Raw genomic sequence first — 17,441 nt, forward strand, 5'->3', positions numbered from 1 at the left:
CAATCCTATATCTTCGGATAGCTGAAGTTCAGTCTGAGTTGCCATGCTTTTTGTATGAGCAAATAAAAATGAGCAGTCCGTTACATCAAACAGTGCTTTGCAGCTCTGCAAACTGCAATGTGAAGATCTGGGGCCTGAGAATCAGTATCATGAGCACACTGCATAGTGCCTTGTTGGAAATGTACTCACATTCTTTGAGCTTTTTGACTCATTACAAATAAGATTTAGAAAAGTAGCACATTTCTGTTCTGCCTCCCCGAGACAATAGTTATATTTTTTACAGGAATTGCAGCAACAGAATGTCCACTAGTAATATTTTTCCTACGGTAGATTCACCTGAACTGTGGATCTCTGCAGCACCTCCAGAGTTCTAATGGGCTTCTTTAATTGCTTGTATTCATTCAGGAAAGACTCACTGAAGTAAAAAATAGAAACATCTTTTTTTTATGAGGGGGTACTGGCCAAAACTGTTTTAGAGAATTTTACACTATACATTTACAGCAAAATGATCAAACCATGTATGTCTCTTCCTCTTCATATGCATGCGCTATTTTGTGACAGCCAATAAAATACATGAAAATGTGTTGCTGAAACGTGACAAACTATGGAAAAAGACCGAGACCTATAAATATTTTTGCAGCACTGTGAAAAAAAATATCTACTGTGCTGAAATCTATAGAAAAAAAAACAATTTAAATTTAGTTAAACACAACCACATTTGGGTATGTTTCACGTTCGGTAAGTTTAATCGGACAGGACACAATCGTGGCAGATTACCGGGATTACAGTGCTAATCTTTTTCTTTTATTTTAGATGAACGGGTTTATTTCCGTACGTTGTGATCTTTTATACGTACTTTTTCGATCATTGTACTGTTTGCTTTGTAATCACTTCATCAAAAGCGAGCACAGCATGGAGATTTAATCGATGTCCGATTCGTTTAGCTGAACGTGAAAGCACCACGGCTTCTGTCCGCTCTTTACAATCTGATCTTTGAAAGCAGCAAAGTAAAACTAATCAAGAGCGGATTGTTTCCGAAACGTGCCTCTGGAGCTGCTGTTGAAGCCCAACGAAGGAGGACATGTTAATTTTTTTTTAAACCAAACACCCCATCAGATACCGGACATGACATCAACACAGACACGCTCCTTTTGTCTGACGACCTTTTCGAGAGGAAGTGAAGCTCGGGCAGAGCAGCTAGCTAAGCGGAGGAAAAAAAAAAGAGAAAAAAATAGTAAAACAGTGAGCGAGAGGGGAGGAAAACTGACTGATTTACAGGAATCCTGACAAAGTTGGACCCCGGGCACAGGTTATCCCCGCTGTTTGGGGTTTCGGACAGAAGGACGAGGCCGTCTGAACCGGTAAACATCGTTTGTAATCTTCCCCTAAATGTGTCCAACTGCCGCTGCCGCCTCTCCGCCACAGCCGGAAGTCTGTGAGGATGGCCTCTCTTTTTTTTCCCTTTTTTTTTTTTTTATCCTTTAGGTTTTTTTTTCTTTGCTTGTTATGTTTTTTTTTTTTTTTTTTTTTTTTTTTTTTCTCAATCAGACAGGAGAGCAACACAGACACACTGTCTGCTAGCCGCAGCCAATGGGCTCGGTGGGCCGGAGCGACCGCAGCACCTACTGGGCCCCAATGGAGTCCTGCTTGTGGGCTTCAGCGTTACAGTTAGAGCCGATAATGTAGCACTTTATACGAGCTAGCGCTGTTAGCCTCAAGCTAGCTCACGGCAAAACGGCGTTGAAGCCAGTTTACTACTAATTATTTTAGCGCTAATTACGTTAAGACGCTATAATACTGATATAATGGTAATTTGTGTATTGACTAAAGCATAGAAAATAGCCGTATCTGCTTATTAATACCAGAGGCTATCAGGAAGTGGTATTTTTCTTCTTCAAGCTACATTAAAAAAAACATATTTTATTTAGGTTACAGTGTTACTTTAATTATTCGTCTTTACATTGTTTTCCCTTTTGCGCATATACTTCACAGGGCTGGGCCCTCAAAGAGCCCCGAGCTCTCATGGGTTCCCCAAATGTCCCCATCTTTTGTACTTTGTTGTTAACTTGATCGGCAGGGTTTCCTTGTTCTGAAGATGCTTTCGGTGACAGTGGAGTAAAATGACGTCTGTTTAAAAATAAAATGACTGTTTAGCTTAAATGAGCTCTTAGTTTCAGGGTGCTGCTCTGGTTTATCGCTGCCATCCAGAATCTCCTGTCATCAGATGCTGCAGTGCTAAAAACCTAAAGCTGAGTTGCTTTGATAAGGTTCCGATTTAATGTCATGATTATAATCACGTCAGCCATCTATATATCTATACTTTTAGAATTATGCACAGTATTCTAAAAATATAGATATATAGATAAGAGTATTTTTATCCCCTTAAACGTTTGAGTAATGATCAAAAACAACCCCTGTAAAAAAAAAAAAGAAGAAAAAAGATTGTTTAATTTATTAAGGGGAAAACAGTTAGCCAAACCGATGGTCATCCTAGTTAAAATGTTATCACCCCAGTGAATCAGTGAACCCCACACTATTTATGGAAGCATGTATTTTGCTCCCTTCTCAGGAAACCCTGAAGAAGAATGTCCAGATACCAGGTTGTGACTTTAAGCCTGTGTGCACTTAGGTTATGCAGCATCCCCATGATCCAAAGTATACCGTTAACAACAGCTTTCAATAGCTAAAGTATAAAAATAAAAAAATGCAAGGATTTGGAGTGGACTAGTCAAAGTCTGGATTTAAATCTCATTTAGATGCTTGAACTGAGTGGCTTACTTAAGAATTGTTTAATGCATCCAGAGAAAAAAAATAGATAGATGTAAAGGACTTTCTGTCAGGCTGCAGAAAAACACTTGATGGCGGTTATCGCCACCAAGAGTGGCACAACCAGTTATTAGATGGCAACTACTTTTTCACTTTGGGCCATGTTATTTTGGAAAGCTTTTTTTATACCCCTTTTAATAATGAAATTATTTAAAAACTGCATTTTGTACTAAGTCTGTCTTCTCCTTTTCCGATATCAAAATTAGTTTGATCTGAAATATTTAAGTTGGCCAAATACAGCAAAAACAAACAAAATCTGTAAGGCACAAAACCCTTTTTTCCACAGCAGTGTCGGCCACATGGTTTAGCACCCAGATGTGTTAAAATCCTTAAAACAAATTCATATTTTAAGTTGTACAATGTCACCCTGCATAAATTCGAGGAATCAAACCTTTAAATTTGATTAATTTAGTGAAAAGAAGGAATCCCACATTAAGAAGCAATTTGTAATACAGTTATTATCAATAAGGGAAAGTAAATACAATTTTAATTTAGACTTCTTTAAGTTGATCTGCATTTCTGCAAACTTCTAATGAGTTTATTTCTGTTGCATGAATATAACATGACGCAGAGGCTCATTTCTAGGGCTGCACTCTTATTAGGTATAGTAAGGCAAGTTTATTTATATTGTTCTTTTCAGTAACTAGACATTCAAAGGGCTGTGCATGAACAGAAAATCTTATCATATTAGAAAATCTTGATGATAGCATGATGAATGTCTATTCTCTCCCTCTCACTCTGTGAACCTAAGCTTTTTGACGAATGCCATTTTTGTCCAGTGTCAGCCTCTGCCGCTGTCAGACTCTCTCCAACTTGCATTACCAAATTACAGCTGCATGTAAAATTCAAGTTTATAACACTTGGAATATATTAGCCGACAGCTATTGCACTCCAAACAGCCCCGTGTGGCGTGGATACCGCACACGCTGATGTTGCGATGACGATATTTCTGTAATATATTGTGCAGCCCCGCCCAGGACAAGGTTTCTTTTGACACCGCACAAAGTGAGAAAGTAGTAGGGGAGATTTATTTCAAGTTGAAGAACTGCAGCGCCATCTTGGACATTTGACTCTAGCCACGTGTTGGGGAGGTATGCAAAGCATAAAAAAAAGCCTTCTCTTTCCTACAGTCACAAATGTAAACGTTCGCGATTGTGAGCTGGACGGGAATTGTCTGCTTTGGTCAGAGGAGACTAAGAATAAACGATTCCCTGGTTGGTTTGGAGTAAAGCTCAGGATGAATATATAGAAACGCATTGTGCAATTTTATTCCCTGTCGAACAAATGTTCTCAAAATAAAGGTTGGGAACTTTTCAGTCTCTTTTTAAAAACTTGCAACAAACTGTCTGCAATTCAAGCAAGACCAGGAAGTGCAGGGGACAGTGTTCCTTCTTATTACTGTAAGCATTATTACCAGCAACATAATGGCACTAAAGCTCCTATACGCTGCTCTGCAAATAATAAATTCATCCTACAGGCTTACACTTATCGCAGCCAGCAGGCATAGGAAAGATTGAATTGGTTGGTTTTTTTTGTTCTGTATGAATAGATTACTGAAAATGAGTGACGAGAAGTGAATCAAGCCTGGTGCTGAAAGAACTGATTGGATCCCATCTAATCCTTTCATTCGTAACATATCTTAATCATCGTCGTCGTCGTCACCGGCTCTGCCTCCAATCTCGGCCCCCTTTAAAGTTGAAAGAAGTGGGTTCCTGGAACATTTAGATCATTCAAGTGGAGTTTCATTGTGTCTTTATCTTATTTGGCAGGTTTATGAATCCTTATAATTTACTGTTCTTGCGTTTTTTTGTTTGTTGTTTTTTTCCCCCAGAAATGATGGAAGACTCTCATTTCAACTCATCGTACTTCTGGTCCGCTGTCCCCACGGTGCCCGCACAGGTATACACGCTGCATTTAGGGTTGATTTAAACCAAGATGATTAACTCCTCGTGAAAAGCCGTGACGACATCCTCTTCCCTCTCCTCTCCTGGCAGCTGGAGAATGCCATGTTTCTGAACAAGGTGAAGGAGCACCAGGAGAAGAACGCCTCGTTCCCTCCGCCTTCAGCCTCCCACTACCAGACGACTCTCCTCACCATCCCAACTCCCGGAGGCAAGGCAGACGGAGGCGGGCAGGCCGGCGGCGCGCCACACCTCCACCCCCCTCACAGCACCCAGAACATCACAGTGTTGCCCGTCCCCTCCGCGGGCATCATGACAGCAGGTACCTTTTTCGCCCTACAGGAGCCTTTAGGGCCCCGTTCCCTGTCGCCTGTAACAGCTGAAACCCCCGACGTAACGTCTGCCGAGGCAGAGGGGCTGCAGCGACTCTGCAGCGACTCCGCAGCTCAGCCCGGGTTCATAACCGCAGAGCGTTAAATGATTCAGGCGACGGGAACAAACGGCGCCGACAGGACGGCCCGGGGCTAAAATGAACATCTGTGCGTCTCTCCTTTCATTCCACAGCCACGGGGCGCTTCTCAGAAATGATTCAGCAGCTCTTTGTCTTTTTGCATACTCTTTTTGTAATCCTGCTTTACCACTTCCAGGCTCATGCAGATGGGATGAAATATGCATTTGATGATAAATTTATGTCAGCCTACTACAGTTTCTGCCACCATCTCTCTCTCTGTCTCTCTCTCTGTCCGTGCAGCTGGACTGGTGATCACGACACCTCAGGGAACGCTGGTCTCTCCCACGTCCTCTCAGTCGTTTGTCTCCGGTCATCCAGCGACCACCATGATCGTTTCAGCGCTTCATTCTACAGGTGAAACACGCGCAGGATAATGAGCTGACGGAAACCTCAGCGGCGCCTTCCAAAGTTATTAATACCCCTTTAAACATTAATGCGTTTTGTCAGGTTACAGCCTCAAACTGCACGCTGTTGTCTTGGGATCGCCAGGGGATCCTGCAAACACAAAGATGCGCATTCATTTTTAAGCGGAAGAAACATATTTTCAAATCTTTTTAGATAAGATATGATAAGCTTTAATGATCTCACATTGGAAAAATTCACATGTCACATCGGCTCAGTAATCAGTAGTCATAGGAAAGAGGAGTCAAGTAGGACGAGGTGCATCAAATATATAAACAGTGTGTCCTCGTTATACCATGGATCAAAAGAAGTAGGTAAGAAAAAGCAAAAAGAAAGGAAAAAAAAAATACAAAAAGAAATAGCAGCAGAAGTCACTTCTTTCAGGATTATTGCACAGTGTATTAAATAGAATTGCACATTAGTTATTGCACGTTGGTTGCATTTTTTCTAAGTTAATTTAAAGATTTACTTATTCTAAGTTAATATTTAGATAAAAACCTAAAAGGTTCAATTATGAACCACACTGTGTTGGTCAGGCGCATAATATCTCAGTAAAACACAATAAAGTCTTCGGCTTTGATGTGCAAAAGAGGAACGGTTCACGAGGGTTTGGGTAGTTGTGAAAGGCTTTCGATCGTATTTTGTTTTGCAAATGCGAAGACTAGAAGCAAGGCGTGTGAGTGACCACAAAACAGAGGCCGACTACCGATTTCTTCGTAACACAATCGTCTTTGTCCTGACTCGTTTGCGGCATCGCAGGAAAACAGGTTTCTGGAGAAGCCCGTCGGCCTTGTTCTCCAGACCCAGTATCAACAAGCCGCGCTTGCTATCTGATTCAGATGCAAGCGGCCAACTCTGAGCGCGAGCGTTCACGCCTTTCTGCAGAGTCCGCCCTGAATGATTAGGTCTCAGCTACTCGCTTCACATGCAAATAAAGTGAGAGCGAGTCAGAGGCACCAGTCAGTAGAGTGACACTAAAAATATTTTCCTTTATTTTTTACTTTGGTTCAGGTTCACCTAGGGAAAGGCGAGGAGTCGGCCATTTTTACAGTCCAAACGGCCTAATTATGCCTTCACTGCTACTTTGTTATTTTGTTAAACCCTAAAAACAATTTGTAGAGAATATCAGCCATATATTAAATATTAAATATAAACGTGGTAGACGGTTTGAAATTAATTATTTCTCCTTGTAAACTAGCAGATCAAAATACAAATCTATATTTTACACTGTCACCTTTTTCTTTTTTTTTTTCAGTTTTTCTTTTTTCATATTTGGTTATCGCGTGACCCTCTTGGGCTGAACATTTATTACTGTTTGCAAGGCTGGTAGGGCTGGGCGATAAATCGATTTAATCGATTAATTCTAATTTACAATTCTTTAAGATTTCATTTTTGGAAAATCTGGATTTTATTTTGCCAATACACTCATTGGGTTTCCATGAAGAGAACAGCCTGTGATGCTGAATATATGTTTAGGCAAATATATTGTCAAAATATTGTTAAGTGGAAAACTTTTTTTTACCATAATACGAGGTACTTCATTTACTTATTTACTTTTTTTTTAAACTTAGTTTGAAGTTCACAAGTGCAGTGAAGCCTGTTCTTAGCTCAATGTGTAATACCACTAGCAGCAAATGTTTTGTTATATTTTCATTGTTTATAATGGCACGGCTGCCATCTTGTTTTACAGGCATGTTTCACAGCTTGTTTATAGTTGCACTTTGAATTCAGGTCAACTCCCTGACAAAATGCTTCACATAAAAGCAAGGTTTTAAAATAATTTCTTTAATTTCTTTTTATGAAACAAAAAGGAGGAATAAATCGAATAATCAGATTTGGTATGATAAAATCGGACATTTAATTTTTAATCCATAATCGATTTTATTAATTAAGTAGAATTCGCAATTCCTAAAGATTAAATTGAGATTTGTTTGGCCATTGAACTCTTCTGGGCTTTCATGAAACTTTGCATTATATCAGTCCCGAAATGGGAAATTTGTTTTGCTAATAGCATGCAATGTTGAATATATGTTTAGGAATATATATTGTTAAAATACTGTTTTACTCTAAGATGGAACGCTTTAATTTATGAATTTACTTACTTATTCTAAGTTAATATGAAGTTACCCAAGTGAAGTGAAGCCTGTTTTTAAATGTGCAATACCAGCAAACATTTTGTGTTATATTTTTATTGCTTAATATGGATGGGGGGGTGCAGCTGTTACCATTTGGTTTTGCCATGTTTCAAACTTCTAAATATTTGCATTTTCAATTCAGGTCAACATCCAGATGAGATGCTATGTAAGTTATTAAAAATAATTTCAGTAATTTGTTGTCATGAAATGAAAGCTAAAAAAAAAAAATCTATCCATTAGATTTGGTAAAGCAAAGTCAGAGATTTAGTTTTTAAGCCATATCGCCCAGCCCTACTCTGCACGCTGACTCCTAAGTGGTCAGATAAGCCAAATAAATCCACCAACAGGTTCCATCTAATTCTTAGCTATCTCAAGAGTTTATGCTAAGGAGCGTAAGCATTCATTTGTGCCACAGAGAGAGTCTGCATTGCATAGCATGAGATAAGTAAATGTGCCAATGGTGTAGCATTTATGGAAATTCTGTAGCGAGGATCTATTTGTGCAGTTTATGTTGCACCTGTGAGTTAAAATGACCTGAGAATCAGTTTAAGATGACATATCATCTGCTACAGTGTTGGATTATTATAATTATTATTGACTTAAAGCCACACTCTACATCAGGGGTGTCAAACTTACGGCCCACGGGCCGAATCCGGCCCGCCGAACAACTTAATCGGGCCCGGTGGCTAAATGCATTATCATTATTTAAAAAAAAATATATATATTATTATTTTTTTTTTTTCTTCAGTGTCCTGTCTTACTATGTGGCAATAAGAATTGTTGTCTTAATGCCAAAAAGAGCTAATCAGATTTGACTTTCACAAGTGGAGCAGTACGGCTTTTGCCATAGTGCTCCGCTTGATTTATGAATGTGAATAGTTTTATTATGATTCAGGCGGGGAATATCTCAAATGATATGGACACTACAATGGGAAAGTAGGAGAGCAAAGAAAGAACAAGAAGAAAAAAAGAGAAGGTGAAAGAAAGAGGAGATAAAAGGAAGAGAATGATAAAACAATTATTGAAAAAAACATGTACTTCGTTTAATTGAAAATCTGCAGTTCCTATATTGTCCACGAGGGGCGCTGTGATTTAATTAGCAGATTAAGCTTCAGGTGTGGAAAAATTTAAATAATTTCTTAATTTTTATCTGTTTGATGTATTTTGTCATGTAGGACAGTATTTTTAAGTTCCAAAAAATGTGAATAAATGTTTTTCAACATTGTACAATCACTGTGATCAGTTCTTATGCATAATGCACAAGTAAATGTTTAACTGAGTAAAAGTATTGTTCAAAATGGCACATACTTTTCTTAAAAACGCTGAGGTTATTCATAATATATTGTGTAAAAGTGAAATTAATTTAACATAAAAATCAACAACAAGTCCACATTTATTTGGTTCTATTTAATCTTGCAATGAGTTTACTCGTGTGGCCCTCTTGAGATCAGATTAAGCTGAATGCGGCCCCTAAACCAAAATGAGTTTGACACCCCTGGTCTACATAGAAATGCAATCGTCAAGTGTGCCGGTGGTATAACGACCCACGGTTCATTTTATTTCTATTTTTTTTAGAAGGCAGAAAAACATGAAACCTGTTCAAAGTAGGTAGATGAGAATAGACTTAGCAGCTTGGAGAAACGTCGACTTAGGCTTTATAAGATGCTGCTCTCTCTAAGAGGGTTCCTCGTTTCTAAGTGGAAGTTTCCATCTCGTTGTAGACAAGAAAGAAGGAGACGGGACGTCCCACGTAGTCGTGATGCCGTCACCCTCCAAACGAGGGAGAAAGAAGAAGGCGACCATGTCTAGAGTGACCACTCTGGGTGGGCCAGGAAACGACACACTAATACTGACACACCTGACACCTGCTGGACAGGTAAGAAATGAACTACAGAGCAAAATGTGGTTGTTTTAGCTGGGGTGGGGGGGGGAAGTCATGTTCAAATATCTTGTTTTTGTTTTGGAAAGGTGTCTTCTTTGCAGCATCACACCGGAGATCCATACGAGCTGTCTAATGAGGACGAAGGGCACGGCCATAAGGACGCCACAAAGACATACAGGTACGCTTTTAAGCAACGAGCTTCTGCCGTGCATCCTCGCTCCGGCTGCATCGACGCTCAGCTTTTATAGACCAGCTAGGCGCTGCTGACACAGACACAAACACGCACAAGTAGCTCTTCTAAACATCCTATTTCCGCATGTTTTGGCCGGACATGAGTCTTTGTAGCAGATGTTTGATGACGTACTTAAGAACCAAACACATCACTGCTCTCTGTAGGTCCTCTCTGCTTCTGCACATACGCTGCACATTAGCCTTGCTTCTGTTTTTTTTGTTTGTTTTTTTTTTCCCTCCTTTCTCTCTCGTATATAGCCCTCTCTTCCTCTGTTTTATATCTGTCTTTTCTGTTTTTACTAAATTTTCCCATTAACATCTTTTTGTGTTGTCCGGATGTGTGACACATTTATTAACCCACTTCTGCCTTCGTTGATTTTTTTTTTTTTTCTTTTATAATAAATTTTCTCCTATACCTTAATTATCTGACTCATTACTCCATTTTCCTCCTTTTCCAATCTCACATGTCCTGATCTCCCCCACCCCCACCCATCCCATCTTCTGTTTATTTTTATTTTTTTTGCCTTTTTCTGGTTTTGTTTCCCTCCTTCTGGTTGTCCTTCCTCCATCCCGGCCTCCCCTTTCTGTGTCTCTCCGCCTGTAGGTGCCGGATGTGTGCGGCGACCTTCTTCAGTAAGTCTGACATGCAGATCCACTCCAAGTCGCACACAGAGGCCAAACCTCACAAGTGTCCTCACTGCGCCAAGTCTTTCGCCAACTCGAGCTACCTGGCCCAGCACATCCGCATCCACAGCGGGGCCAAGCCTTACACCTGCTCCTACTGTCAGAAATCTTTCAGGCAGCTCAGTCACTTACAGCAGCACTCACGGTACTGCAGACCCCGCCCTCTCTTCCCTCGGTTGTCTCCTCCGCACCACAGACGCGGAGAAGTTTGTTGCTACCCTTCCCCGATTAAAACCAATAGAATACGCCTAACAACTTGAAACTGACCGTTTGTTTGGATCCATTGTTTTTATTACATATGTGACAAATCGGACTTGGCTTTGGATTATTAAAAATCTATTTAATACTTTATATTGGTGAAAATTGCATGGACAAAAAAAAGATTGTACCTTTTAATTTAACATTTTCACGCTGTCATTTTCAGACCCGTCTGTTGATGCTCAGCAGGATTTGGATCAGGGCTCATTAAGCAGTTCCAAAACAAAACTAAGCCCCCTGCATCTTTTGTAGCAGTTATAGTCTTTTCTCTGAGAATGTAAAGCTGATGTGAGTTGCCAAAAAAGAAAAAAAAAACTCCAGCTTTCTCTCAAAGCACTCAAGAATATTCTACCTGAAAGTCTCAGCTTGCTGTGTTTCTTTAAATTTTCGAGCCCTTGTGAGCCATTATGGTTTAAAAAAAGGAAAAGGGACACCTTCCTTTTTGAGGTTGGCTACATCGCACAATCATTCCTTGTAGGATTACGGATAACTTTGGAAAAGGAGCGTTAAACTGTTTGGAGATAGTCGTGTAGCCTATTTGGGTGCATCTCAGTAAATGAGAATGTCATCGAGAAGTTTATTTCAGTAATTCAATTCATAAATGATGTTTATTTAGACAGTAACTGATACGTTTCAGCCGTCAAGTTCTGTCGATTTTGATGATTGTTGCTTACATCTTATAAAAACTCAAGCTTACGTTTCTCAGAAAATATCAATTTTATTTTAGACACAATATATAGAATGTTAGGTTTTTTTTTTATAATGGACAAATGTCAGCATGCTGAAAAAGTGTTTCTGGACTGTGCAGTATATCCACTGAGTGGTTGGTCTGGGTTCTGTTTGCATGAATTACTGCATTGATGCAGCGGAGCACGGTGAGGGACCAGCCTGTGGTTCTACACTGCAAAAATGGATCTAAAAATAACTATAATGTTCTTAAAGTTAGTGTATTTGTCTTTGATTTGAGCAGGTAAATAAGATTATCTGCCAGTGGAATGAGTATTTTGCCTGGATACGGCGGCCGGCTCCTATAGCGGTTGCATTTTGTGGAGGGAGTCTCTGTTTGCTGGACTGAACTGTCTGGTCAGCAGTCTTGCTCAACATTTCTCTGTTTTAAAAAAAGATTTTTATCAGTCATCTGATTTTCTGAGAAACCGAGCTTTGAGTTTTCATTAGCTGTAACCCTTAATCATCAAAATTAGCAGAATTAAATGCTTGAACTATTCCCCCGTGTGTGTGCGCACAATGAACTAAATTACTCTCCTTTTTGAATTAGGTTACTGAAAAAATAAATTAGCTCCTCAATGCCGTTTTATTGTATTGAGGTGCAACCGTACCATGGTCTCTGCGATCTCCTCAGGCAGCTTCTCGTATTTGCTTTGTTGGGTTCATCTTCAGTGCGACGCACACGTGACCAAACTACTCTGCTTGCTGCCTTTTAAATGGGCTGAACGGCAGATGAAAGGCCTGCTAGGCGCCTGCGACATTAAAGCAAACCATTAGTTTGACACGCGAGTAAAATGCAAAGGTTAATAGTCTTTACAGGTACCAACACCTTTGTCCATGCTATTCTCTTAGTGAGATCACAGTGAATATGTTCTCTTTCAGTCGGTTTACTCTGTCACATACCGACCGTGTTCATTATACAGAATCACCTGTTAATCATTTCTCTAGGCAAATGAAGCATTGTTTAAATAAGGGGTAAGGGCACCAACAGATTTGTCCACGTCTGTGTCCCTGTCCTGTTCAGCTGTCGAGCCGAGCTCCTCCGGGAGCCCAGGCTGCTGTCCTGCTTCTCTTTCATAAGGACGACAAGAGAGTGATGTGCAGAGGCATATTACATGCCTCTAGTAGCATCCAGTGACCTTTTCAGGCAATCCGATTTCAGATTAGACCTTTCTGGAACGCTAACAAGATTGTACATAATTCATGCAATAATCGGAAAGGACAGCTTGAATGTCCGGGTCCGTGTTAATTCAGTTATAATCTTTTTGTTTTCTATCTTGCTGATTGTGTGTGTGGCACATCTTGCTGGTCTGTGTTCTGCTTGCGCCGCATCAGATGTTTCCTCCTTCGTTTGCTTTCCTGCCTTTTTGTTTGTCTTTCATGCAAACCCGTTGGCTCATTCCCTCATTATTATTTTTCCCAACCCTTTATTTTAACATCTGTTAGGCTTCCTGATTCATGTTTTTTTTTTTTCTTCTATATTCTTAGTAAATTAGACATTGGTGAGTGTTTAGAAGTGGTTTGCTGCAAAGCTGTGTTTGGTTCTGTTTCTGTATTTACGTTTCGTTTCTGAATGTATGCTGATCTGAGCTGATCTATTTGTTAACCTTTCCCAAAAAAAAAAAAAAAACAGCCTGCAAAAGGCAGATGAGGAATACAACAATTTGGGATAAGCAAACACTTAATCTTTGGTGAACATAATCAAAACATCCTATCCTGTTTTTTTTTTTTTTTTTTTATCATTTAAATGAATGCAGTTTTCTAAAATGTGATTATTGAAACTAGTATAAAAACAGTTTGCGTCAGCTATGTTAGCCACCCTGTTGCATCAGCTCTGCTTAAACTAAAACAGTTCAGAAATTTGGAATCTAGAGAAATAAAAACTTTTTCCAACTCATTCAGAGCATAAAAACTTTAGCCGTTCCAGCGTTTTGCAGCCTCTTCTGTCTTTCTGGTTTTTTTTTTATTATAAAATAATGCACAAATGTGACAGCTCTGGAACAAAGGAAGAGTAATTTAACACCTAAAACTTTTGCTTCTAAAGCTTCACTCTTGTGGTATGGCAGAATGTATGTTGGCTGTGTTTTTTTAAAGAAGACAGACTTTGGAAAACATCAATGGCTGCAGCAAATGCTTTAATTATTGCAAAGATTTTATGTTTACTGCTGTTTAAGATGGTTCCTTTTTACTAGCCTGGCCAGCCTGACTGACTTACACGGTAAACGCGGCGCATCAGTCTGGAAAGCAGCGGGTGGAGCCCTGGTCCGGTGGGACTAACAGGCTAGAACCAGTCAGATAACTACGGATGTGACCAAGCAACACGCTCTGGTTCAGCCCTTAGAGCAGCCAGTTGTTGAGGTTTTAAAGAAATATATCCAGCTCGTTCAGGACATAACAAAGGGCATTGTTAAAACATCGCTCCGTTGGAGCCGCCATCTTGACTGTTATGGTTACAGAAAAGCGCCATGATTAGTCCGGCAAGGACCAGGAGTGGTGGCCTACTGGTTTGGGTCCCTTATCCCCAGATTGCTCCCCGGGCGCCGCACAGTGGCAGCGCACTGCTCCCCAAGGGGACGGGTTAAATGGAGCGAACAAATTTCGTTGGAATGGACGTTGCAATGACAATAAAGATGATTTAAAAAAAAAAAAAAAGGCTAACTTTATCCTGCTGTCTAAAAACAGCTTGCTGAAGCCGATGGGAATAGCTAATTTTTCTCGTTTTTATTTATTCTTTAATAGCAACATCACCAATCTAACTGTTTAATTACTCCAGCCATCTATCCGTTTAGCCACCCGTTTGTCTGTCCATCTTTTCATCCTTTTGTTCATCTGATTGTCCTTCTGTCCCCTAATATCTTTTTTCTTTTTACATGAAATAATTTTTTACCTTCAAATTGACTTTATTTTTTGATGTTCTTATATTCTACAGAGATGTGTTTTGTTCAAATTATTGCATTCAATTTAAATACCTAAGAACAGTGCCAACATTTTCTTTTCCTTTTTTTGGGAACAAGAATAATTATTCCTTTTATTAAACTTGCGTAGTTAAAATCTCCAATTTCTAATTGATTGCTGACACAAAAGTTTTTGTTTTCTTTGTGATTTATTTCTTTTTTGGGTCTCTTTCCCCCCCGTCCTGTCTGTCCTCCATCAGTAACCACACGGAGTCCAAACCCCACAAGTGTCCCCACTGTACGAAGTCCTTCGCCAACTCCAGCTACCTGGCTCAGCACGTCCGCATCCACACCGGAGTGAAACCTTACTCCTGCTCGTACTGCGACAAGTGCTTCAGACAGCTCAGTCACCTCCAGCAGCACAGCAGGTAAGTCCAGCTCTCGTCTTGGGTTTCACGCCTACCCGTGTGTTGCAGGAGTCTTTGTACATGTGTGTGTGTTTGTGTCTTTTTTTTTTTTTTTTTTATCTAATGCAGAATTCACACCGGGGATCGGCCGTACAAATGCATCCATCCAGGCTGTGAGAAATCCTTCACACAACTATCAAATTTACAGGTGAGAAGGAATTTCTTTTATTGATGTGATGAAGAAGTTTGATGGAGCCATTTTTTTAATCCGTTTTTTTTATTTTTTTATTTTTTATTTTAAATTATTATTATTTTCTCCCAGTCCCACCGGCGTCAGCACAACAAAGACAAGCCGTACAAATGCCCCAACTGCAATAAAGGATACATAGACGCAGCAAGCCTGGAGGTGCACATGTCCACACACACTGTCAAACACGCCAAGATCTACTCGTGTGGTCTCTGCAACCGCTCTTATACATCAGTAAGACAAATGTCCATTTCTGAAGAGCATTTCTACATGAAACACTATGAAACGCCGCACTGGCATCAGACGCCTGGCAGCTACTTTACACCGTGTAGTCATGTGTCCACTGTTTCCCCTTTACCTATCCCCCCCTCATCTCAGGAGACGTATCTGGTGAAACACATGGAGAAACACAACCCAGACCAGTTGAACGCCCCCGCAGGCTCTGGGGCACAGTCGTCGCAACAGAGGCAAAGCCAGGGCCAGGCTGGAGCTCAGAGCCGGGGGGAGAGCACAGACGGAGGGTCGCGCCGAGCCGCGGGGAGCTCGGCGGCAGGCGGAGGTCAGCAAGGACAAAGCCAGAGCAGCTACCCCCAGACAGACGCCATGCCCTGTCCGTTTGACCTGCACCAGTATAAAACGGTGTCGGCTGGCGACATCCAGTACAAACCAGTCAGCGTGGCGGACCTCATTTCCCACAAAGACCTCTGTCTCACTGTGTCGGCGTCCACAATCCAAGTGGAACACCTCAACTCTTAGAGGCGAACGAAGGAAGCCGCCGGTCGGGAGGTACTTGAATCAAGAGTAAAGTCAATCCGAGGACGGAGAGTCAAAGGATTAAAGCAATACTAGGATAAATATAGAAGCTCTGCAACACGTGACTGTGCTCGAACGCTGAGTCCAGGCAGACAGGACAACATATTTGCTAACATGTTATAATGAAGACTGTTTTATTTTCTTCTTTTTTTTTTTTTTTTTTTAAATTGGTTTTCGTTTCTGCCATGTTTTCTCTGTTTCCCCTTTCTGCTTAGTTTTTTTTTCTGTCTTGAGTGGAAACTGCATTTAAAGACTAAGTGTGTTTCAATCCATCACAGTGATGGTTTTAGGATGGGATCTGTCCAAGATAACTTGTTTCTTTTTATTGTTACCACAAAAAAAAAAAAAAAAAAAAAAAAAAACATCTTCCAACCAGACACAGGTTTGACCACAGCAGCCATGAAAGTAGGCAGTTAACTGTGAAGGTAATTTTTTATACTTTCATACAGCGTTTCAGTTTTTACATCACTGTTATTGCCTCTGCTGTCGGTATAGCATACGTGCTTTTGATCTTTTAAACCTAAGAAAGGGATCTAAACGGTGAATTCCTTTTCAGGAAAAAAACAAAAAAAAACAATCAAGTATGTAAAGATATATACTACCACTTTATTAAGTATGATTGAATATCTAATGAGTTAAAAGATAAATTTATTTACAAGTTCACATGACCTTTTGAAGAAATAAAGCACTTCAGCTGTCATGTAATCAAGTGTACTACTTTGTGTGTATGTCTGTAAGGTAATGTTATCCAAATGTGCTCTTGCTATAATACTTCCACATTAACAATGTTTATAATGCTTCTTTACAGAAACATTAACTCATTTAAAGTTTGTGCAGCTCTTCTTTATGCTTAAAGTACAATAAAGAATATAAAAATATTTCATTTCTCCCATTGTACTTGAGTGGTACAGGTAATTTTTTAGGCGTCACAAAGGCTCACTGGAATGGATAACTAATGTTCTGACTAACTATTATGTTATTTTGTTTTTGGTAAAAAAAAAACTGGACACTGTCTATAATGTATATAATACCCACCAGGGAAGAATTCTCTTTTTTTTCATTCACTGGCTTCCATTGGTTTACAGAATTAACAGGATCAGGAGGGAACTGAGACCCCCAACCTGAAAAGGCCAATGCATCTTTTTTCTCTGCAGAAAAGGATTGCCTGATACTAATTATTTCCTTTGTGACCTTAAAAAGCTGTTTCTTTAAATTAAATGATCAGCAAACTTCCCAATACTATTTAATATCTACGTAGAACTTGATGGGATTTGTTTTTATTTTAAAGCAGGTGCATGGAAAATTGTGATTGCCACAACTACATGGATATCAGAGATGGATGATTCTAGTGCTTCCCCCCCCTAGAAATCATCAGTGTCTCGTCAACAAAGAGCATCCCTAAACGATATCTGAAGTGGGAATGGGAGCATGCATGAATTGAAGATCTGACATTTGTTGTAAAAGGGATTCCATTCTATCTAATCATTCGAAATAAATATTTTGGATGGAAGGGAAAACATGGAT

The 17,441-nt window shown here is 40.0% G+C and overlaps 1 protein-coding gene across 5 annotated transcripts; it reads left to right on the plus strand.

Annotated features, from left to right (window-relative positions):
• Positions 1 to 1,021: 1,021 nt before the first annotated feature.
• On the plus strand, positions 1,022 to 16,795 carry znf384b (zinc finger protein 384 b). Of its 5 annotated transcripts, XM_036135157.1 has the most exons (12): positions 1,031 to 1,361; positions 4,658 to 4,725; positions 4,821 to 5,049; positions 5,479 to 5,592; positions 7,918 to 7,941; positions 9,497 to 9,651; positions 9,744 to 9,835; positions 10,493 to 10,717; positions 14,711 to 14,878; positions 14,987 to 15,065; positions 15,180 to 15,338; positions 15,483 to 16,795. In XM_036135157.1, exons 2-12 carry the CDS (start codon positions 4,660 to 4,662, stop codon positions 15,858 to 15,860), a joined length of 1,689 nt encoding a protein of 562 aa, XP_035991050.1. In that variant the 5' UTR covers positions 1,031 to 1,361; positions 4,658 to 4,659; the 3' UTR covers positions 15,861 to 16,795. The 5 variants fall into 5 exon arrangements, with proteins under 5 accessions (XP_035991048.1, XP_035991050.1, XP_035991052.1 ...); XM_036135159.1 differs by lacking the exon at positions 10,493 to 10,717 and having other exon boundaries at positions 1,032 to 1,361; XM_036135158.1 differs by lacking the exon at positions 7,918 to 7,941 and having other exon boundaries at positions 1,034 to 1,361.
• The last annotated feature ends 646 nt before the right edge of the window (positions 16,796 to 17,441 follow it).

This window comes from Fundulus heteroclitus, chromosome 3 (genome assembly GCF_011125445.2).
Source record: "Fundulus heteroclitus isolate FHET01 chromosome 3, MU-UCD_Fhet_4.1, whole genome shotgun sequence".
Taxonomy (NCBI): Eukaryota; Metazoa; Chordata; class Actinopteri; order Cyprinodontiformes; family Fundulidae; genus Fundulus; species Fundulus heteroclitus.